Raw genomic sequence first — 24,909 nt, 5'->3', positions numbered from 1 at the left:
AGCCAGACTTATAATTAATATTCTTGAGTACGTGATTTGAGGGAGCTCAGTGATCTTTGTATAGTTTTATGTATCCATGTGTTACTTTGATTTAAAGGCGTTTTTGTTTATTTTCCCCCCAAACTCAAGAACTCCTCGGCAAGGTGTTCCAGCTTTAGTAATAAATCAGGACAGTATATGGTAACCCTGGTAATAATGGAAAACAGTGTGTCTGCCAGAGAGGGCCATGGATACACTGTTCAACATAACTAGATCTAAGCAGCAATAGATTTGAACAATAACCCTCTTTGGACTTTTTCTGTTTATTTTCCTATTTGATGTAAGTTTCTCCTCCAACATACAGACTGTTTTACAGTATTCGATAGGTCATCTCTAAAGACCTGATTATTCCAACAGGTAGTAAAATATACCCTTAGTTTTCTTTGTTTGTGTTCTTGGGAGGCCTCGAAGACTGCCAAAGAAATTTAGGTGTTGAGAAATTTCCTTCAGCCTAGACCCAGCTAGGGAAATTTTCACACCTCTGCTTATTCATGTCTTAAGAGCTCTTCCCCGCAGGTTGCTCTCTGAAATAGCTGCACGCCTGCCTGTCTCCCCGCCGGCCTCAGCGCGGGGGCAGGCCGTCACCAAAGCCCACCAAGCTGGACGGGGACGCTGCAGCACACAACTGCCCCCTCTCCATCCTCGCTATCAATAGTGAACTCATCCTTTAGGATCAAAGCCTGAGGCAACCCAGTTAATATCTTTAATCCAGTCATTGAGAATGACTAGTTTTCAAAAAGAAAATTTTTTTTTTTAACAAAAACTACCAATATAATCTTGTTTATAAACGATCACATTTTTAAGGATAGTGGATCATTTGTACTAGTCTCTTTTAATGAGGATCTGTCAGACTTTCTCCTGCAACTCTATCGTCACAGCGTCTCATTTACAGACTGCATCTTGGAACTGTGCATATGTTCTTCTGCAGCATGTCTGCAACTAGCAATTGCTCCGCTATCATTAATGAACACAGCTGGGGCTGTTTTATGGTCCCCAAATGGAGGCACACTTCTGTCCAAGCCAGTATTTGTCTGGAGGGGGTCGTGGGGGAGGGGATTGCCCATCAGCACAGAGTTGTTCCGGGAAGTAGGTGGGGAGAGGGCGGTGTGTTTGTTCTGAAATCCTAGAAGAAAAGTAAACTTGCTGTGAAGGAAATAATTTCTTTGTGTTCTTGAACTTTACACAGCCATGTTGGGCTCATTCATCAAGACAGCCCTTGGACAGAAACCTCCTGAACATGAATGCCTCCAACACTGACCAAAATCCTTGCTGGCGCTACTAATGGCTTGAGACACAGCTCCAGTTTAAATCCTTGGGAAGAAAGGCACTGAATCTAGCTTGCTGAGTTTATCCCAGCAATTCTTTTGTTTGAGATACACAAACGCTCCCAGGGAGCACAATGCCTAATTCCCCTAGAAAAATGGACATGGACTACGTTCAGGTGTTTTAAGCATGAAGAATTTCTCCAAAGCCTTTTAATGACATTTGAAAAAGCTTAAAAGCACCAACTTGCTATCTTTCTCCCTCCGAAAAGGCAGAAACAGTCATCCAAGTAGGGCATCATACTCCTATTTTCATTTCAGAGTTTAATCTGAAAACCAATAAGAGGAGAATTTAAACTGATTGCTTCAAGCCACAGACATTTCATACCCAAGCAATTATGTTGTCTTTCATGAGAATCTATCTTACCTGTGAAATCAATTGTCACAGAGTTAGTTCACAGAAATATTACCAAATCATATTTGATTTCTGTCTTAGTGTGGTTGGTGAATCAAATAAATCAAACGGGCAGACAATTTTGGTTCTCCAATCCATCTCTCTCCAGGCTCCCCTTTGAAAACTTCCATCCCTCTCCTCTGGTGTACCTAGGATTTCCTAATGATGCTATTTCACAACCAGAGAGACACTCATAGAGGAAAAAGATGCAGTAGTGAGAATTGGGAAACTATTGTAATATGCAGGATCAGAACCATATGACAACAAATATCTTAGCAGCGAGAGACTGGAACAAAGGAAGACAGTGGACACAAAAACAGAGCTCTCTGATTCAAAGATTTGGATTTAACAGCTTGCAAGATATATCGTGTCCTTTCATGGACTTGCTAAACATGTACTCCTACCCAGCTCCTCAACAGGGAAAGCACAGGGTTTATCCTTCCAGATTTATAGAGGGAAATAAATATTACTGTCATATCATGAACTCACAATCAATAACTCTGCGAAAGTCCTCAAATCTCTGTCTGACCCATGTGAATTTAATAGGTCTAGCAGAAACAAGAAGCACCAAAAACTTACGAGCAGAAAACTAAAATCCTGTCTTCTGGCTCTCTGCCTCCCTAACTTTCAAAAGCTCTCTGTATAACAGAAAACCTGAAATTTGTTAATACTTTGCCAGAGCGAAAGAAGTGAAGATTTAGAAAGCTGAGTGTTGATATCCGCAAAACATTTCTGAATGACAGAAGTAAGATCATGAGAACAAAATCAAGAAAATTTACAATAAAACATCTCTATTTTTTTCTTAAAGGACAAATGTCATGGAATTCTGTTCTATTAAATTCAAACAAAATTCATTTATACAGTTTGCATGTAACAACACTCTCAAGTTCTTCCTTTTTAAATGAAATATGTTTTGCGTGTGTGCTAAAACTATTTCCTCAAAGAGTTTTCAGCTATATTTCCAGCTTCAGCCCGCTTGCACCTGAGGCACTAGGCTTCTAGAGCTTACCTACAGAATGCTTTTTAATGGTAATTGGCATTATTTATATCTTCTACACACAGCAGAGGAGAAAAGTTTAATATCCATCCATTCATTCATTTGCTCATGTTACTGAGCTCCCACAATCCCCAGGCACTGTGTTAAGCCCTGAGGATAAAGCACTGAATAAGATAAACAGGCTCTCTCACTCAGAAAGGCGTCTAGCAGTGGAGACAAATACCAACAACATGGTTACATTTTAATTAATTAATTAATTTATCACTTCCTTAAAACTGGGAAGAAGTATAAGGTGTTAAAATGTTGACTTAATACATTCCCTTACTTAAACACATTGTTGAAGTGCTCCTTCAGCAAAACCACTGACACTGACATACCCGTTTACTCATGGCTCCTTAGGACAATGCATCAGACTTCAGTTGGTCTCATATCTAACAGAATTATTTTTGATACATTTTGATAAAGTATGGGGAAAACAAACCTTTACATCACACCTGAAGTTACAGAAAGGGTACAATGAACTGGATAAGTCAACTGAGAATAGTAAAGAACTTTTACTCTAAATTGATTTTTTCCCCTCCACCAGGTACTCAAAATTAGAGGGTATTACAACACCCCTATGTGGAAAGACGACCCACCCACACAACACGGGAAAATGCAGGACAACACAAATTTCATTACTCAGCTTGAATTGGAAGACTGGTTACCAATTGAATCCTCATCTGACAAAGAAAACTCTTCTTGCATCAGAGCATTCAGAAGATAACTCTCACTTAGTATTCTATGAGGCAAGAAGAAATATTTTAAACTTTCTTTGGAAAACAGTGGGGTAAATGAAATGAAATAACTTCTCCAGGTGTCTTATTTTCCAAACACAAGCTTAACTGCATTGTATTCCTTACACAGTATTTCATTTCCTTGTATAAAATACTCTGTTTTTACTCTACTGAATTTCCAACAAATATGAGCCTCTGCCATCCCTATTTATGGAAAAGTAATTGCTTCCCTTTTAATATAGATTTGACATTCCACCACTTCCAAGTGAGAATGACCTTTTAGAAAGGCATTGCACACCACCTTTTGCCCAGCATATTTGTTTAATTAAGCACTTTTCCAAACAACTTACACTCCAAGCACAACTTAACATAGAAACATAGCCATAAAGGTATATAAATAAAAACCTGACTCCAATTCCTTTCCAGCTAACAAGTGGAAAAATGTACCACTCAACAATGAGAATAAAGAGCCATTCTTCTCGGAACGCCTAAAGAGTTCACACTGGCTACAGGGCAGCATTATTTGACATTTATTGAGTGTCGGCAATGTGCTGGGGACTAAGTGGAGTAGGGAAACATCCTAGAATCACCTTCTGTAGGAAAAGAGGGGAGGAGGGGAATTGGAACACATGGTAATGTTGATAAACTATATCCTGAATTGAAGCTACAAAGCAGCGTCAGAGAAAGAATGCCTTATTTTAAAAGAAAACAGAGCTGGACAACCCCAAGGGGTGCTCAGAAAATACCATGTGGCTGCCCTACAAACCCCCTGGACAGACACGGATCTCTGCTGGCTACCAGAGCTGACATACCTTGGACCAAATGGGCCTTAGCATGACCTTAAAAACGAAGCCTGCCTGGGGAGAGCAAAGACCAGCACAGTGAAGCCATTATCTAGACATGCTTCTACCAGAGAAAACATGGCATTTCTAACAAAATCAAATGGAACAAAAACCTGGGGGGAACATTCCACTCTTTGGTTTAGACGCTGCTGCAAACAAGTTTAGGAATCTTTTAACTCGGATTTTCAAAATGATTGGGTGACGCAGCGAATGTGAGAACAAAGTATTGCAACATGTCAGTCTGCCCAGATATCTAGGACGCCCTTTCCGAAAGGCTCAGAGGAGGGCTGGGGGATGCGTATTCTCACCTGGAGTTTTTGTAAGCTAACTCAGCCTAGGTGTAAAATTCACTCTCCTCGAGAGCTAAAGTCACTGAAACTAGTAACAATTTCTTCCATTTATAAAAATCCTAGCACTAAAACACAGTTTAGAATGGCTTAAAAATCTGGTCACTAGACTCATAAAGATCATATTAATTCACCAGGACACTGAAGGCTTTTTAAAGAAGGATGTGAAAGGTCTCAATTCCCACACACCTGACGATTGGGGACTACAGAATAACTGTTTTAAACTTTATAGTGAAAAGGTGAAACAGCAACTGAATGAGCTCTTAGGAATAATGCAGTGATACAAGTAGCAATGGCTAATATAGGTCTTCAAAAACTATAGCAAGGGGACCGGTCAGTTCCATGTTGGGCTTTTGCAAATGAGACTAAAAGCATTCCACGGAAATTTGTAAGATCTAATCGCAAACTGAAATACCTACACAAGAAGTTAAAAAATCGCTCCACTTCTGCTCTTTTAGGAACAATTCCAATTAAAATCACGTGGAATCCCTGTTCCACAGTGAATATCCAAACTACGGTATCAGAGAGAGCCCTGGATCAGGCGACATCAGACCTGGGCTCCAGTTATAGTTCTGTTACTAACTGCTTTTATGACTATACTCCAGCACTTAAGTACTGGAATGGAATACACTATCATATAATGTGGTTAAAGGTTATTTTATATACTATAACCGATTTGTTTCATGCGTAATATTCTTCAACTAGACTACCTTTTCTTCCTTTTTTTATCTCATCACTGATTTCTTAAATTTTCTGTCTTGAGTGAAAAATGAATGTTGTATGACACTCACTGGTGATTACCAATGTCATGCAAAACAAGATCACATTTGCATTTCATTGAGAGCACCAAGTCCGATATGCAGGGCCGATAATGCAGAAATGCCTAACAAGTACTTTGGAATGAATAATAGAATAAATATTTATTTACTGAGAAAATAAACGAGAGAACAGGAGAATGACAGCTGTTTCTCTCTAATTGGTTTGTAAAACATTCATGTCTGTAAACACAAAGAACCCCAGGTTGGCCTTCCAGATTCATTTTTATCACAATTTTCACTTCTCTGGGAAGTTGGAAACACAGTTTTGTGTTTCTACTATGTAATGGTAATAAAAGCCCACTTCATTTTGATCAAAGTGGCAGTATGGACAATTTTAAAACTCTTTCTTACAAAACATCTAGAATTGTTGAAAAACATTATTTTAAATGCCTAAGCTCTCTCTGAAATGAAAAAACCCCTTAAGAGCCAAAAAAAAGACCCAAGAGGAAATACATCTTCTGTCACTTTTGCCACTGGATTGTATCAGTTTCAGGAGCCAAAAGGCTTGGATTTTAGTGGCCACAAAAGGATAGAAAACATGATCTTGGGATTTATGTGAGAGCCAGGACTTTCCAAAAACCACATCCTCAGAAAAAGGATGGATTGAAAAAAAAAATCTGTCCACTAACAAAGAAAGACACAGGCAAGTTTGTTTTGGTCTGGTCACAGATGGAGAGGTTATTAGTGAACTGGAAGACAGAACTAAAGAAACGACCCAAAATTAGGCGCAAAGAGATATATACAAAATAGAGGGTCAAACATATAAAGAACAGGATGAAATAGTCTAGTGCATGTCTAATAGGAATTCTAGAAGGAGATTCAAGAAAGATCAGAGATAAGACAAAAGTCAAAGAGATAATAATACACAGTTATTCAAAATTTACGAAAACCATGAATCCTCAGATTTAGAAAAAAACAATGAATCCTAAGCAGACAACATAAAGCAAAACACACACATAAACATGTTGTATTGAAACTTCAGAATTCCAAAGACAAAAGAGATCTTAAAATCAACCAGTGAGAAAATACAGATTATCCATAAAAAGGAGCAACAATTAGACTGGCAGCTGACTTCTCAAAAGCAGAGTTAAAGCAAGAATATAGGGGAACAACAACGCCAATGTTATAAGATAAAATAACTATCAATCTATAACATCCAATTGAAGTATCATTCAAAAATGAGGGCAAAGTAAAAACATTTTCAGGAAAACAAACACCAAACTGAGCGTAACAACCAAGTAGCACCCACTGACAGGATTTCTACACGGTGCACTGCAGTGGAGGAGCACAAACCAACAGTAAACAGTGGGACGCAAAAGAAAAAGTGAACAAAGAAATTGGCAATCATGTCAATGAACCTAAACAAGCACTGCCTGTGTGCACCAATTATAATTTTTGATTAAAGTGGTAAAAAAGTAAGGTGGAACTGAAATACTGGATAACAATAATGTGGGAATCAGGAGAGATTTATTGGAGCCAAAGTGTTTTAAGGTCACTTTGGAAAGGGAGTAGAAAGACTCACTTCAAATTTTAAGTCAAAAATATTAAAGGGATGTCTAAAAAAACAAAAATAAGGTATATAACTTCTAAGTCAAGAAAAAAATAAATTAACCTGAATTAGAAGAAGAGAAAGCAGGAAAGGAAGGAGGGAAAATAAGTATAGAAAAAGCAGGGTAAAGAGAAAGACCACAAAAAAAAAAAAAAAGAGTAAAATAAAAAAAGAGTAAAAAATTAAAAATGTTAAAGAGAAAGGCAAAAATTAAACTTCAAATTAAATTCAATAAATCAGTAGTAACAATAAAAAACGTAAATGGACTAAACTCACTAGTTAAAAGAAAAAGATCTCACAGATTAAAAAGAAACAAACTCAGCTATGAGTCTTCCACAGACAGGAACATTCACAGTACTGTTAGTATACCTGGGCCCATCAGTCTTGCTTAATTTTTTTCTAGTTATTTCATCTATCACATTTTCAAATTTCCAGACTACCCAGATTTTAGAAGTTCAGAGTTTTCTTATTTTGGTGACTTGCTCTTTTTAAAATCCACAGCTGTATTTCATCTACAAAGATGCTCTACCATTGTCTGTTTTTCACCAGTGAGTGTCATACAACATTCATTTTTCACTGATCTTAAGACAGAAAGTTTAATAAATCAGTGATGAGATAAAATAGGAAGAAAAGGTAGTGTAGTTGAAGGATACTTTGTACCAAGTCCTTTTATAACCTTAACTTTCCAGGTTGACAAAGGACTCAACTGTAGTCAGACCTCCTGTGTGGTAGTCACACTTTGCACTCTGCATCTCAAGAAGACGGCTGAGCACATCTCCACAGATTCCTTCAGGACCTCCCAATTCTGCCCTGCTCTGATGTCAAACAGTACCAAGACACACTACTGCTCCCTCCAGGAAATCTTTTTATCCTTTATCATTTTCAGCATCTATTAGCTGGCTACTCTCAAATAATACTAATCTATAAAAAAATCCCATCTCAGTGTCTGACAGGGGAGTTGTATTTAATTTTCTTCCCCTTGATTCTTTAAATGACTTGCTCTTGTGGTTATTCTGAGTATTTTTGTATTATGAGTCATTCTGAGCAAGTGCCTGGGAATTTAGGAAGAAGGTTTTGTTTTGCTATTTTGATTTACTGTATGATTGACCCTGAGCCAGTCATTGAACCTAATCAAGGAATTTCATTCATTGCTAAATAAAGATAAAAGGCCTGGGTTAAAATTAGTCTCCGCCACCTAATGACTCAGTCTCTTAATAACTGACTCATAGAAATTAATTAGCTTTTACCTATAACATTTCCATTTGGAAAAGATCTCCTTTATTATCCTTCCCTAGTTGTAGCACTTTCACATCTCTCTGTCTGTCCCCTGTTACCTCTCCATTTGTTTATCTAACTTTACTGCTCAGTTTCAATGAACAACCACAGCCCTCCATGATAATCAGCCCAAAATTAAGTTTTGATGCTGTAGGTGAGCAGCGGTAAAAATAGATAAATAAATAAATGAAAAAGAAATACAAGTGGAAGGAAAAGTAGACTTAGACACAGAAGCCATGATTCAGGGTTATGCTCTCCATGTGCTAATTTCGTGATTTTAAAAAAGTCAGTTACCTTCTCTGAGCTGCATTTCTAATTTATAGAATGGTAACCACACATCTCCATCTTCTTCTTCTTCTTCTTCTTCTTCTTCTTCTTCTTCTTCTTCTTTTTTGGGGGGGGGGGGAAGGAAGATTGGCCCTGAGCTAACATCTGTGCCAATCTTCCTCTATTTTACATGTGGGATGCTGCCACAGCGTGGCTTGATGAGCAGTGTGTAGGTTGGCACCTGGATCCGAACCCGCGAACCCCGGGCCAGCAAAGCAGAGTATACAAACTTAACCACTGCATCACCCGGCTGGCCCCACACAACTCCATCTTCTTACCTCATGAGTGATTGTTACAAAAACCAGACAATGAACATGGACATAGCTTTTAAAAGCCATAAAGTACTATGCATTTGTATTCACATTAACTGAATAATCCTATCCACTGATGCAAGAATTTAGTCTATGAGACTCATGAGAAGGTCTTATGTGATCTCCATCCAGGCTAGACAGATACTATTAAAAATTATAACTGAGTAATTTGTAAATATATAAACCATAAATTCAGGACAAGGAAGATTTTAGAGTAATGAAATGTAGTTTAAGAATGGAAGCAGCATGATTTTGGTGTGTGCTGGAAATCCAGGGAATAAAGTAATTAATACTTGAAGATCTTCCTTATTTTAAGTTTTAATCATTTGAATCTATAACCAATGGTGGATGCCAAAAATACAAAATGAATGAAAGGAAAACTGAAGAGTTAGGAGATTTCAAGGTGGGACCCAAAGAACTACTGCAAATCTTATCTCTGGATCATGTAGAAATTCTAGGGAAAAAGTCTGAAGACAGGAGCTGCTTCACTTGCTCACCTTTGTTCAGTATTAAAGAGCGCAAAGATATGCTTGCTAGACATAAAGCTCTTTTCCACATCTCGCACTTTCAGGTTGTCCAAGGGGAGCATATACTTCTTTTCTTTTTCCTATTAAGAGAGAGAAGAGAGAGAATTGGTTTTAATAAAAGATCTTGCAGCATGCCAATGGCAACATACCACCTGAGTTGGCTAATACTTGCTTACAATATCTTGATCCCATCACACTCTATTTTGATACCAGCTACCAAGGAGTAAAAGTTATCTGACAGAGGAGACTCCAGTGATTCTCCACACGTGGTGGGAAGAATGAGGGAGGGCCAGTGCAGAGGAAGGAAGGGCTCGGTGATGGAGAAAACACATGGTCTTCTATCCTTTCTTCCTCATGTGGGTCCCCTTAGATGTTTTAAAATGTTAGTTTGATATTAAGAATTTAGCCATCTGTTAATATTTAACAAAAATGTTCTGGTCCTAATTCAATGAGAAATGCCAGATGGATTTCATTTCATATTTTATTTGCAGCCTAAGCAGTTTTGATAGCCAGTGCTGGCAGGGGACTGAAAGCACAAGGACCCCGGTATGAATCACCCCCTACAAACTATGATAAAGCACAGAAAACACTTCCTTCGTTTGGGTCTAGAATAAAATGTGGGTCCAGAAAAAAAATGATTCCATTAAATTGTGGAGCACTTTGAGAAAAAAGAATCCATTAGCAGTGGACTGATATTAACCAGAACAAATTATCTTTTAAAATTTACAATTCTTTAGGAAGAAAATTGACATTGGAGAGGGAAAGTCTGCAAATGGGACCAAACTGGTCTTCGTAAAACATACTGAACGGCAAAGAATTATTAGAAACGTTTACTTTCAGGGACTGGTCCAGGGGCAAGATTATCATATGTATAAATGCCTAACAGCCAGTATCATAGGAGAGAGCCAAACACTCAGTCAACGTCCGTTACCAGGGGCATTTTAGCACAGTGCTTGTTAAACAGTAGTCTTCTGTATGGTCCCAGCCTATACCTCCAGTGCTAGTCCTGAGAAAAAGCCAGACTAGACTCCAGAGGAGGGGAACATGGAGACTTAGCCACAACCTTTAATAAACACTATTAATGTATTTCCTGTGGGAAATCCATGCACTGTACAGATATGTTTGATATAAGCCTTTTTGTTCCTGCAGCTGCTAAGCAGCTCCTTGAGAACTTGTGGCTAGGCTTCATAGTGTGGAGCAGATCTCCCGTGTCTCCTAGCCAGCCTGTGGGGGCCATGTTGTCTGCAGACCCCATAGAGAATTACTGCAGGGAGTATCCGTGGCTTTGCCACTTCTCACTCCTAAATGAATCAAGGAAAGTTAGGCAGAGCACACGGGAATAACAAGGCAGAGAGAAATAGATGACTAAAGAAATAGAAGGAAGCTAGTTGGAGAACAAAATGGCTGTCCTGGCAGACAATGTCTTCAAAGATTAAAAAAAGATAAAAGAAACTAAATGGGAGTGAGAGAAGCCTAAGAATATGCACGAAAAAGCAAAGCACTGGAAGAAGTTTCCAATGTTTCTTGTACAAAAATTAATAATATATTAGCAAACACAAGGATATTCCAAATAGCAAAATAAATAATTTAAGCAAATGAAGTATCATAGTTGAGTCTAACTTCTTTGAAACACTTGTCAAACTATGTTAGGACAGAATTCTAAGAGGCAAGATTGTAGATCGAATGAAAAGCTATCCAATACATAATCAAACGAAAATGCTTGAGACCCAGGGAACGTTTTTTTATTGGACATTTTTCAATGCCCTAAATTTAAGCAGCTGGATTTTTTAATGCACCATCCTATTCAACCTTTTGAAATGATGGATTCGACTTTTAATGAGAAATCTGCATTTCATTGTAAAGATGGAACACAATGTCCTTGGCATGTTTTCTATAGAAGTAGGCTCCCTTTTGTACTGCATTCTTTCCCATATAGTGAAGACTGAAAATTCTGCAAGTTTACGTCGGATATTAAACACTGGAGAAATACACACATATGCAGACAGAGGAACATGAAAAATGCAGTTTCATTTCCAAAGTACTAAATGTCATTTACTCAAGGTTTTTGAGGACATTTTGCTAAATTACTTCATAGTCAAGAGTTTTAAGACTGACAAAGGAAGAAGAAAAAGGAGATTCAGACTAACTTCTTTAATTAAAGTTGTAGGTCAAAGGGAGAATTAAATGAGAGAGCAATGAAACAGTACATCATGGATATTTCTAAAATTCTTAGTGCTTTTGGGAAAGAATGATGTTCTGCTAAAAGAACATCTTGAATATGGAATAGCTAAAATAAACAAAAGGAATATGGAGGAGGAGAACGGATAAACTGAATTATAACCTCCAATATACAGGGAGTCTTAGCACCAGCTTAATTGGGACATTTGCTATAAAGTTTCTGTTGGTTCTGTTAAACTGTCTAATAATGCACTGCATATGGCAGTCACCAGCCACAGGTGAGGCCTCGAAACGTAGCTAGTTGAATTGGGATGTGCTCTAAGTGTTAGATACATACCAGATTTCAAAGACTTAGCATGAGAGAGAGAACGTAAACTATCTCATTAATACTTTCATATTGATTATATGTTGAAATGATAATATTTTGAATACATTGGAGTAAATAAAGTATTACTAAACATAATTTCATCTGTTTATTTTTACTGTTTTGAATGTGGCTGCTAGACAATTTAAAATGACAAATGGGGCTCACATGAACTTTCTATTGACAGTGCCGAGCCCCACGTACTTATCATCACTTTCCTTCCTCTCATCTGTCTAGTTTTTTCTCTTCTGACCTCCCTGTTCCCGCCATCAGGTGTATTTTTCATTCTCCCAGTCACCCAATCTGAAATGTCACTATCTTTTCTGATGTATTGTCTTCCTTCACCTCCTTTATTACAGCAAGACTATGTTGCGTTGCGTTTGAGCATCTGTCGGAGCTCCCCTTGTCTGACATTCCCACTACATTAATCCAAGTCCCGGGCATCTCACAAGCGTGTGGTTATAAATGGCCTCTTATCTAGTCTCCTTGCCTTCTAATTCCTCTAACATCACCAGGAAGGGCAACTTTCTAAATCTACTCTCTCAAATTCATTCCAGTCCTTCAAAACTTTCATAGCTCTCCATTATTTATGGAAGAAAAATCCATGAAACTCCTTAATGTGACATTGAAAAACACCTACAAATTGGTCCAATCCTGATTTGTCAATATCTCCTTTACTCCTCCATAGGAAGTCTCCATTTCAACCAAACACACCTCTGCCAACACTCTTTTCCCAACTTGAGATACCCTGTCAACTTCCTACCATATCAATGTATTATTTAGAATGCAGCTGAAATTCTACCTTCTGTGCAAAAAGTTTTTCCAAGTTTATAACTGTCTGTCTCTCTGTCATTCCCCCATCTCTCTCCTTTCAATTCGGACAATGGGTATTGTTTATTCTGTTCATTTTGAATTACACCGTATTTCAGACATCTATATCTTACAAATGCATTACATTCAAAAATTTTTGTGAAGGTTGTTCATTTGGAACTCAGAATGTTCAGTCAATTCTATTGCTGAAATAGCTCATATTTGCAAACAAAAACAAAAATGTACAGAATGTTTTTTGCAATATTTGTAAATAAACAAGAAGTAAAATTTGATATTTTAAAATTTTATCTTAAACAGGCATTTTGGAGGAAGCAGTTGTAAAATTCCGAATAAAAATTTTTTAATGGAGATTCAGAAAGGAACTGCATATTTTCAAAAGCTTCAGAAGTTGATGTCACTGATTCAACATCATTCGTTTCTTCACCTTTCAACATAGTACCTCGTTATAAGACATTACCAGCACTATTTGTATGGAAGGAATCCAGATGACAGTGATTCTTGTTCAAAGAGAGATGGAACATGAGAGAGTTAATGTTCTTTCCTTGCAGTAACTTAGCAAGATTGGAAAGAAAGAGGAGAAATAGGATAAGGCCAAAAAAGAATGCATCTAATGTATGAAAGAGTGTGGTAGGAGGTGGAAGTAACTGAACTTTGAGTGGTAAAAGGTAAGAGAGGAATCAAAGTGGAGGGAGGTGAGGATTATGGTACGTCCACAGTATATGTTCATCGCTCTTGAAAGGAAACAACAGGATCAGTGAGGGACAGATGTGGGGTCGGCAAGTGCCCAATGATGGCCTCTAGCCGACAGAGCACCACCAATATAACTTGGTTGCTGGAGGAGCCACAATGGGTAAGAGGAGAGGGTTGGGTGTGTGGAGGAGTAGCTCCTGCATAAGCAAAGGACTGGAGAGTCTGCATACACTTGGTGATTTACATGTAGGGAGTTTCCTAACTTGAGGAATGTTTGAGTGGCGTTACTTTGATGACTACATTGAATCATTTTTTTGTACATACCTTTTCTCACTAATAAGGCAACAAAATCTTCAAGGACAAGACCATAAGTCCTTCTTCATTTCTATACATTATAATGTCTAGTAAAGCGTGGGTCATTGAAATTTACATAGCATATACCATAAATATTTGTTGAATTGATTTGAGAATGTCTGACAACCAAAGTCGAATGTTGAGTAAGATAATTGATAGTCACACATATTTGAGAACCAAATAAAAATTCTATGGAAAAAAATGACTGCATAGGATGCTTAACTGATTGGCATTGCTTCTGATCACTAAACCTTTACAAAATTTAGATTGACTGCCATGATTATTTCTATCTCTGCCTTTGTTTGTATTGCTTCTCTTTGCTAGGAATGTCTTCTCCCCTGACAGAAGGCAAATACTAGTGGACTTGAATGTCCACTAATACGTCAAGTGTCACCTCTTCCATAAAGCCTACTCTGATTACAGCATGTCATAGACCTCTTTCTTTTATAGGTCTCAAATTTTCCATAATTTTCGCCATAGACTATCTAGGATGCCACTTTATTTATGTTCACTTTGCTTCTTTAAGTAGAGTGGAAGCTCCATGAGGGCAAGGATTGTTATAACTTTTTGTGTTTACACTTCATAGTTATTACATTGTTACATACACAGATGTTACTTAACAGACATTTGATTGTTGATGATGCATCACCCATAAAATTCCAACATGATGTAATTTTACCAGGATGTTGTGCCTATACCATTTTACTATTGTGTCTACCTGTGCTATTATGTTAAAAATGATCTAACAACATGTGATTTAAAAACCTATTTTAATACCTCAAAAGTTGATTTTGAATGAATTTACAGGTTTTTGCTTAGTAGCATACATTTTTTTAGGTAAAGTTTTACTAACCTAGACCAATATACTCGATTTGATTACTATAAATCCCACGACTTAAACATATAAATATACTGTGACAATCCAATACACTTCAAAACAAAACCAAAACCCAAACCAGCAGATATATTGCTCTTAAGAGGTAAGGACTGATGTAAAGTTTTAAAAAATGGTAGTGCTTGAAAGAGATTAGATTAGAAGAGGATAAAGAAAAATATATGAAAAAGCCAGTAATGGCACCAAATATATTTTTGAACTATGTAATAACAGCACCAAATTTATTTTTAAAGCATATGGTATTTGTTGTAATTCTTCACTGGCTTGTACTAACATTTTAAGACATCATGACAATATTTCTCAGGCTAACAAATAGTCAGATTAGAAACAGCTTCCATGACAGATTAATAGAATATTCTATGCTGCTGAGAATAGCTATGCTTCACTAGAGCAAAGATTCTTGGTTTTGATCACGCCTCATATCATACTTGCACAGTAATATTCCACATGTATTCTGTATATTGCATTTGCCATACTGTATACTCCTAATTTGTTAAACGTCTCCTCTTGTTGAGAAACTGACATTTATTTGTCCTCTCTCAGTACTGCACCGCTTTGCTAGCAATGAATGTAACATTCCTATGACACAACCACACCAACGACGTATGTAGGCCACAAGGGCCATCCTGCTGCGCCAGTCAAAGGAGCAGACTGAATGATTGTGCCACCAAGAACCTGGTCCCAAAACAGGGCAGTAGCCAATAGATTAGTCCAAGTTGACAAAATCCCTTATCCAGGGGCTGTAAATGTTTTTGCAGAATACTGAAAACTCATGAAATACCCTGGGACAGTCAAATATTATAATTTGCTTGTTGCTCAAGAGAGAGTAATGTTGATCAACATTTTTCCTGACAAAGTTTTATTTTTTCCTTGATACATTTGTGGCCAGAATGTGTGCAAACAGGGAAACTGAAGACATTATCTTGGGTTTTTGGGTGGGGACCAGGGCCAAGAAAAATGTGATGATCCCATAAATTAATGCAAGCCTTTCATGCTTTAAGAAACTGACACAAGAGTTATGTAAGCATACATATTCATCATGCTCCCCACCCCCACCTCATTCTCCAAGATGACAATGTATTGTCCTTCAAAGTAAATTCAAATTCCTCAACACACCCACTGCATCAACCACGGGACTCCTGCTTTCCAGGAAAGTCAATGCATTTTCATTTTCTACACAGAACACATCCAATTGCGTCTTCCTGTCTTTGTCCATCCTATTTCCTCCACTAGAAATACTTTTGCCTATTTGCCAACTCTGCTTCTCTTCCCCTCAAAATGCCTGCAAAAAAATATTCCATCTAGCTCAGACTTAATGTACATTTTTTCTTAAAGTATTAGATGTTTCATTTTTCTGTCTTCTTTTCCTTCCCCATCCCACTTGCAGTCATTATTTTTAAGTCGGTGGAATCCTTAAAAAAAAATTCTGACACCAATGCCCACTATCTTAAGCAGATTAAAAAGTGGAGCTCCTCTGATTGAAGCAGGAATGGGGTTATGAGAAAACCTGCCCACTAAGATTCACCGTCTTGCCCTGATGTTGCCTCTAAGAAATGCGGTTGGAACACCTGAGGACTCTAGAACACAGGCTTGGACTGCGGGATCCCTGTTCCAGAGACTGGTCCATGTGCCAGACTTACTCTCCGTGTGTTCCCGCAGTGCCAGAGCTCTGCCCTCACCCCCCGTCTGCCTGGAACTTGATCTGCCTTGTTCCTCTAGCTCTCCTACACCAAGCAGCCCCGTCCAGCTCCCTGTGACTCCTAACTGAGCAAACATCTTTCAGAACCATGGAGGCAGTTGAGCAGATCCTTCCAGTTCAAACCACCTCTGCTGTGTCCTGCCTGCCTGATGGGGCACTTGGATGTGCCGACCACAAACTCACCCAAGTGTGCAGTGCTCTCCAGCCATCAGAAACCCCTGCTGTGGCCAGGCACGGCGCTCAGGCCTCCTCTACCATTTCTAGGATTCCTCCCACCCCAGTCTGATCCCGTGACAGCACTCGTGGGCTTGGCTTGTACTACATTACTTTCTACTTTCATCTTATTTTCGAAGTGTCCAAATGTTTCAGCTAAGTGTGTGTATGCTCTGCCTTTCCAACTACAAGGTAAACTCCTAAGGGAAAGAGCAAATCCATTATTACTATTATTATCTTCATTACTGTTGTCATTAACCATTCTATGTCTCTTACACCCCTGCACCTCTGACACTATGTCCTGACTTGCTTACCAAAGCATCAACTCTTCGAGGGGAGCAACTGCTTCCTTCCTAGCTTTGGCTGCATAGTTGACATTCAACAAACACGTGTTGAATGAACGTATGACTCAGTCCCCTTGTGGGCTGGCATAGTGCTTTGCCTGGATTAGGGACTCCGAGATGAACACTAACTTACAAGAGAAGAAAAATATCAAAGAAAAAAGAGAGGCTATAAAAATATTGATAATACCAGAACACCAGTTCCACATGCTGTTGAAAACTAAAATCTGGTGTTTATTGCTCTTAAGAAGTTATAACTATAGAGATGTACAAGTATGAAACTCACAATATAAACTAGCCATTTTTCATTTGGGCTCTAATTCCCTGCTTTAATCAGAATTACATTTTGAGTAGTAAACAGCATCTGTGAGCTAGCAGGCTGTTAGTAAATAGTACTTCTTTAGATTTTTCTCTTGGGCAGTGAAGAAAATGCCTGTGTGTGACTTTCATGGGTTGTCCTAGGAGGCTCGAGAAAACTCCATGGTTCATATGCCATTGGCTTCGTGGCTGCCCCCTCTGCACTCACACAGATCCTTAAACAGAGCTCACATTGGCGGATGTCCACTGGGTAAAAAAGATAGTCACGCTTGCCATCACCCAATGGGAGACCTTACTCTTTTCCTGGCTCTTCTCTCTCATCAGAGTCCAAATCAATTCCGGCCATAAAAGCCCACTGGAGGGCTCCCTCCTCCATTCCCATGGCATTCTTGGGCAGTGCCACTTTTTTTGCCCTTAGTATACATTGCCTGATATTTTCAGGTACATCTAATATCCTCAAAATGAGGACTCCTCCTCTCTCCCCACAAAAAAAAAAGTACTTTTATAATTTGAAAGTGAGAATATTAAGAATTTTATTCTCAAATTTTTATATTTAATCTCTATATCAAACCTTATATTTAAAGAAATATTCATATGTGAGTATTTATACATACAAGACTGATAATGTATGAGACTGATAACGATAAGTACACTAAAGAATAAATATAAAGGCCATGTGGCTAAGCATGGCAGATGGATCATATGCATATATCTCTTCTCCCTCCCCTAAATCGACTATGATAACAGTGAGAGAACAAAAAAATGTTGATCCACAAAGACAAAGAAAACAGGGAGGGGAGAAAAGAGTGGACAAGATTCCCAAAAGCTTTGGAAGAGAGAAATCAGAGAGAGAAGCATTCACTGACTTAGCATACAGAAAGGGGTTATTCGCCCAAATACCTACAGGGGGAGAGAATAGAGGAGGCGCCACCCCAATTGGGTCCTGTCCTAGGAGTCACCTGGGACCCCAAATGAGTGGGTATAGTTGTGGAGATGAACCAGCAGGATCAGGTAGAGTCTGGATAGGGAAGTACAGAGAACAATTGGTGACCCAGGGTCACCTCCGCCCATTCCTGCCCCTGCAGGAGACTGGAGGTTTTTTCCCTAGAGAAATCACATGAAAGAAGTTTTGGACCCAGAGATACCAGGCAAGGTGGACAGCAAAAGTGGGATAAAAACAAGATAACTTAGTGAAAGTTCACATATTGAAAAGTTGTTCCTGATCCCCCTTGGCTGCCCTGCCCCAGAATCCAGCAACCAGATGAATTTCTCTGCCCCAACCAGGCAGGACATTGGACTGTTCTCTGTGGAGCTAAACAGACTTAGAGAAAATGCCCTGTATTCTAACTTTTCAATTAAAAAAAAAAAAAAACAAGTTGCTTCCCTGATCACCTTACAGGGAGGTCCTGTATTCTGCAAGCTCCACCCACACATCGAGTTTCCAAGTAGCTGAATGGCACAGAATCTCAACAGATTGATGTAATCATAGCTATTAACTAAAGCAGATTCTGAGGATGGGTTATCTCAACGCCCACTGCAACCTCCTTGTAACGTTTGAGTTCAATTCAAAACTCTCTTTCCCTTTCCAATCTTGCTCTTCTGGCTAGGGCTCCAGATGAGATATAGCTTCAGTCAATCTGATGTACTTAATGCCAGACTTTGATTCAGAAGTGAGTCATACCAGAGAGCAACAGAATGTGTGGCAACCGTTTTGTTGGCCTGGATGATGGCAGAGCTGGTGTGGCTCTGGATCCAGAGGCTGTAATGTGGGTGGCTGGCTGACTGTGCAGCCTCAGGTTGGTGGAGGCAGCAGCAACCTGGCAACCCCAGTTGTGAAATTCAGTGTGGAGAACCATTCCTGGAAACGCAGGCTACTCCTCGAATTTTGTCCTCCCAACGGTTCTTTGAGCAATTTATCCCCCTTAATAAGTGTTTTTCTACTTAAACTAGCTAAAGTAGATTCTACTTTTGGCAATTAAGAACTCCGAAAATGCAGTAGCAAGATTGAATCATCATATATTATTATGTCTTAGCAAAAATGAATAGTCAGTCAAGCAGAATAACGGCATTGACCAGCAACACTTCATTTAAAAAACACACAGTACATGAACTGATTGTTAGCATGTGTGTGTGAGAGAGAGAGAGAGATGGTTACGCTGTTAGGAATTTCCAGGACTTTTTACTCAAGGAAAGTGTCTTTAGCCAGGAAAATATTATATCCATGTTATAAATAGCACGCATGAGAAATTTTAAATAGAAAATTCAAAATGTAGGTGAGAGGGATAGCACTTGAGGAGCTTTGCAAGAAACAAAATAGCAAATGTGAATAAAACAGACAGAAAAACTCCTGGTGGTCTGTACGTTCATAAACTACTACAAACTACCTCTATGTAGCAGTGCACTTCACAGGTTAGATTTTCTCCCCCAGCAGGCTATGTACAGGGACTTAGTTTATGTTTTATATTTTTTCAGTTACTAGGAAGGAAAAAATTTACTCAACGTGGCAAAACGCACTGCAAGCCCTTTAAAATTAGCCTGTTTCAAATGCCCATTTTCCTTATTTCTTTCTCTACTCCAAGGCAGTGCAACTTACATGTTTTAAAAAGAAAAACTTTCACCTTTGAAACAGTAACTGGTTTACTTGAAAAAGTATATAATATGACAGGGGTTTTTGGTAGTAATATCCCTCAACTCTGAATTCTGTTACTGCACATTAAATTACAAAGTGAATTTAAGAGACTCCACAAACTCTAAAACCATGCTTACTTTGTAACAGCTTTCAAGTGCATATTAATCATATGAAATTCTACATGCATAGCCCTTTGGGTATACTTGTATTAAATAAAAGTGTTATTTTGGCTAAGAATACCATACATTTGTAAAAGTTCAACTCGATAAAAGTACCTTGTTTACAAATGCCGCATAATTTTTACTTCTCTGAAAAAATGGGGGTCAGGAAGGCATGTACAAATAAAATCCTCTGACAATTCCCAGAACTCAGGAGATGAATGGTTTAAATTTTACCCCCATCATTTTTCACCAGGCGACAAACAAAAATCAAAGCTGAGTTTTCCCCTCACTCCCCTATCATTTCAGCAAAGAAACACTCAAAAAGAGGCAACACCAAGGAGAAAAGCAACAAGACTGAGCATTCGACCAAATTCGTGAGCTTCTCTGAAGTCCCTTCTGATTTTTCCCTCCTCTGCTGGTTTTAACATAACTCAATGAGGTTTCTTCTGAGAGGGAAACAGGCTGTTTGAAAAGGAGAGCTGAGTACTGCCCTTTGTACTTTAGTGAGAGCCCCGCTCCCCATGTTCCAGGGAGGGCGGACTTGAGATGGAACAGGGGAAAAGGGGCCCCTTCCATGTGCCTCTGAAACTTAGCCCTGGACTTAGGAGGACTTTTGCCTGGTTTGCTCCGAGCACAGCTGGTGGTCTGTACACCACTATTGGCTCAAAAACGTGTCCACATAGAAACAGGGCCTTGGACAAGAGAAACAGAACTGGAATAGCTCTTATGCGTCAATCCTAATCATGGCTCCTAGTCTACCCACAGCTTTCTGGGGAAAGGGTGAAGAAGGAAAAACAGTTACACAGCGAAGGAGAAAGGAGCGGGTGGAGGGAAGACAGAGAAAGGGAGGGTGAAGTGACCTACTCATAACTGGGAAGGAACTAAAGCTACCCAAGCTAGAAGCGCTCTCTGATGTCAATGCCTGTTCAGGTGGCCCTGTTCCCAGTCCCTGAGAGACAAAGACTGCTGGGAGAGGATGCCCACAGGAGGCACCGCCATAGGTGGAAGGGACACATAGTTTGGAGTTAAGTCACAGAGGTTCACACATGAGCTCTGACACTAGCCATGTGAGCCCAGGCAAGGTACTTGATTTCTCTAAGCCTTATCTTATCTCTGTATGAAGTGACAATTCATGCATCGCAGGGGGGTGAGGATTAAAGGAGGTCACACACATTCAAGATCTCCTGATAAATATTTGTTCACTTTTCCTTGGGGAAATCCTTTTTAGCCATCATGTTCCCAGCCATAAACACAGTGAGGTGTTCTGTCTTCAACACATTTACAACAGGAAGCTTTTATACCTATAAGCTATAGAACCATGAAGGGAAAATAGGAAGTTAATTACGTACATGCTCAGCAGACAAACACACATTATACATGAACAATATCAAGTCAGGAGGGTGACACGTAGAGAAACAACATCAACAACTTTAAACTATGCTTTCTTATTCAAGGAAGGTTTGAAAGAAATCCAGAAATCTGGGACTGTGTCTACAGCCACAGAGAGAGAGAGAGGAAATGTGACTACAGGCTAAGATGTGACATTAATTCCTGTCTCCCACTCCCACGACGGATTGAACAGAACAGATCAAGGAAAGTACTTGGGCGGAGATGCAATTTCCGAAAGAAATATAAAAATGAAAATTCCACAATTAAAGAACCATCTACCTTTTACCAGAGATATGTTGTTATACTTTAAAAAATAAGCAAGGGGGTTGGCCCTGTGGCCGAGTGGTTAAGTTGGTGCACTCCGCTTCGGCAGCCCAGGGTTTTGCAAGTTCAAATCTTGGGCGCGGACATGGCACTGCTCATCAAGCCATGCTGAGGCAGCGTCCCACACACCACAACTAGAAGGACTCACAACTAAAAATGCACAACTATGTACCGGGGAGCTTTGGGGAGAAAAAGGAAAAAGAAAATCTTTAAAAAAAAATAAGCAAGAGTCTCAAGACTGCTTGGGAGACTAAAAAGTAGGAAAGGTGTGTTCTCTTTCTCCAAACACCTTCCATTCAGGCATTTTTGCTTCTGTGCTGGCTCCAAACCACGATGACCTGGGTTGGCTGCTTTTGGGGCTGCCCAGTTTGTAAGTTTCTCCCTCGGCTCCATCCCAAGAAAGCTCCTTGTCTCCCTGCATTTGTCCTATATTGCCAAGTGGACTTTAAAAACCAAGTGTGGGGACTCTATTTACCTCTGTAGATCCCCAAAACTAGCAGGCACTTAACACCTGCTGATTTTTGATGATATCAAACTCACCTATGTCATGTCTCATTCCACTAGGCTTTGTTTTGTGCATAATTACCTTTATAGTAAATTAATGTTATCTAGAGAATCAATTGTTATTAATTACTCTTCCCAGGTAATACATTTGCATTTAGATTGGGTCCTCCAATCCTCCCATGGGAAAGGACCGAATCATTCAAGCACTTAGGTGACCTGGTAGGCGTGAGATCCTTGGGTTGCCCTTAAACCATCCTAACACGTAGCTGCCCAGTCCAAGGCTGGACTTGAAAACTCTGGCTGCTTCTCCAAGTCTTGAAGCAATAAGTTTAGGGTAGTGTTTCTCCAACTAGAGTCCTCTGACTCTCAGAGTCTGTGAGGTCTTATGAGAATTGAAGAGAATTGTATGTTGTTATTTAATAAAGTTATCATAAGGGACTTTCTGAATTGTCTGGGGGACCACTTTGTAAGTGAGTGTACCATTCAATCTGAGTCCCATGGTTGTGTCTGCACCAAGAAGTAGTACTTTTTGGCAGCATACTGATGAAGAAGAGAGCAGAGACATGCACCAATACACAAATTAGGTACTTTCCGCCAGTGACATCACAGTGCCCTTGGGGGATGGAGGCTTCATTCCAATAGGATATAAGTGGCAAGAGGATGGTGGGGTCATATAGCATAGGGTAGCCCAGGCAGGCCAATCTCAAAAGAGCCAACGCCTGGCAGCCAGAACACATTCCTGTTGACTAGCTAATTATGTTTCCTAAAAGGACATCATCTCTCACATTAATGGTCTTGATCAGCTCAAGTTTGCTGGCAATATAGTGCTCTTTGAATTTGACTTGGTTTGCTTTTGATGTAGAACAACATTAAAATGTATATATATTCGTAGGTATTTAAAACAATATATATTTGTAGATATTTAAAATAAAACAATTTTCTTTTTGGACATATTTAAGGAATATGATAAATAAAAATAGTTTGCCCATGCTCATAATTGATGAGGATTCTTTTCCTTTAAAGGGTGTTTGCATGTTACCCAAATTGGAGAAACATTGGTTTAGGGAAAGTGTATTTGGAATTCTCTTAAAAGGGTTGATGTAGTCAAAACAGGTACAAACAAATGGCCTTGACTTATAAATAATTTGGAGCACAGCTTAGAAATTGCTTTAATTTCTAATTGCCCTCAGTAAAATCGGGAGAAAAACACAGGTCTGGCCCTGAGAAGCTGGGAGGCCCAGCCATGGCTGGAGTACACATTGAGGGTCCTTGGGGTGACTGTTTTCCACTCTGTGCTTCAGTTTCACCATATGTAAAGTAGGGATAATAATACCCGAACTCAATCCTTAAACTGAAAAATGAAAACAAATAAACTTAATTTTATGGGGACAAAGAGGCAAGAGATGCAAAAGCATTTTCATCTTTCGAGAAAAAGAAGGTACTATTTAAAAGAGGTACTCTTGAAAATATCTCAACACCATGTGTCTAATTCATACTGACATGTGTAATTGAACCTGTGTTTAATTTTTGCTGCAAATTATCTGCTTCCTCTAAGTAGCTGGGCTGGTAAAATGCTGAGCTGTATGGTTCAAAAATAGAGCTGTGGAAGAATTAGGAATTCCTGGGAAAAGACACAATAAGGTTGTGCCCTTAACAAAAGAATGAGTGAAAGGAAGACGAAGGGAGAATGCTGCAGAAAAAGCTGGTGCCCAGGGGGAGGAAAGACATCATCAAAAAGCTGGTGGAAAGCAACAGCCAGGAAGTGGGGGTGACGGACATTTTCACACCTAGACCTCACTAATGATGTAGAAAAAGTTTAGCACGGACAGGACAAGACCAATGAAGACCAAGAGCAACTCAGAGAGAAACAACCTACATATACATACTGAGTTGTATCCCACTTTAGATGACAGAGCGTATACTCTCCTCTTCCCTGCCCCGCCCCGTCCTTCTTTTCTTACAAGCACTAAGCTTAAATAGTTACTGGGTCACCTACAATTAAATTTAATCACTTCTTGTGTTATTATTCAGAATAATTATATTTCAATATGAAAACCTTAATGACTATGTAAAATGATAAATCTCAGACTCCCTTCTTATTTTAAGTGCCTGTGCTAACAAGTAATAGCGAGTATTTAAAATGAAACCAGAGTGAGGAGAACTATACTACCTTCTAGGAGTACCCTCCCATCCTCCCCCCTCTCCCCTAAAACCTCAGTTCTTGAAGTCTAACAGAAATGTTGCAAGACATTCTGTTTTGTAGTCTCATCAGGGAAGCCTTCCTTGACACGAGAATGATACGTATGATTTAAAAGACCACTGGCCACTTCTGTGGAGCATGAATGAGGGAAGGTCAAGAGCAGGAGCAGGAAACCAAATAGAAGACTAATGCCGTGGTGTAGGAAAGAGACAGTGGTCATTCCCACTAGGACAGCAGGTGAGGAAAGAAGTGATTGGGTTTGGTACAGGCTCTGGAGGAGGGCAGTTGTTGGCAA

At 39.2% G+C, this 24,909-nt stretch overlaps 1 protein-coding gene across 31 annotated transcripts in view; it reads right to left on the bottom strand.

The window, feature by feature from the left end:
- Positions 1 to 24,909, bottom strand: part of DNM3 (dynamin 3) — a 567,669-nt gene that overhangs the window by 141,696 nt on the left and 401,064 nt on the right. For all 31 annotated transcript variants that reach the window (XR_011438995.1, XR_011438997.1, XR_011438996.1 and 28 more), the window contains one exon: positions 9,495 to 9,604. Coding sequence is in view for 26 of the 31 variants with exons in the window: in XM_070267682.1 (XP_070123783.1) it covers positions 9,495 to 9,604 (110 nt within the window). In the remaining 5 variants the exon portion in view is untranslated. The remainder of the gene's footprint in view (positions 1 to 9,494; positions 9,605 to 24,909) is intronic.

This window comes from Equus caballus, chromosome 5, assembly GCF_041296265.1.
Source record: "Equus caballus isolate H_3958 breed thoroughbred chromosome 5, TB-T2T, whole genome shotgun sequence".
Lineage (NCBI taxonomy): Eukaryota > Metazoa > Chordata > Mammalia > Perissodactyla > Equidae > Equus > Equus caballus.
The sequence above is the reverse complement of the archived record's forward strand: the minus strand, read 5'-3'. Positions and strand labels throughout refer to the sequence as shown.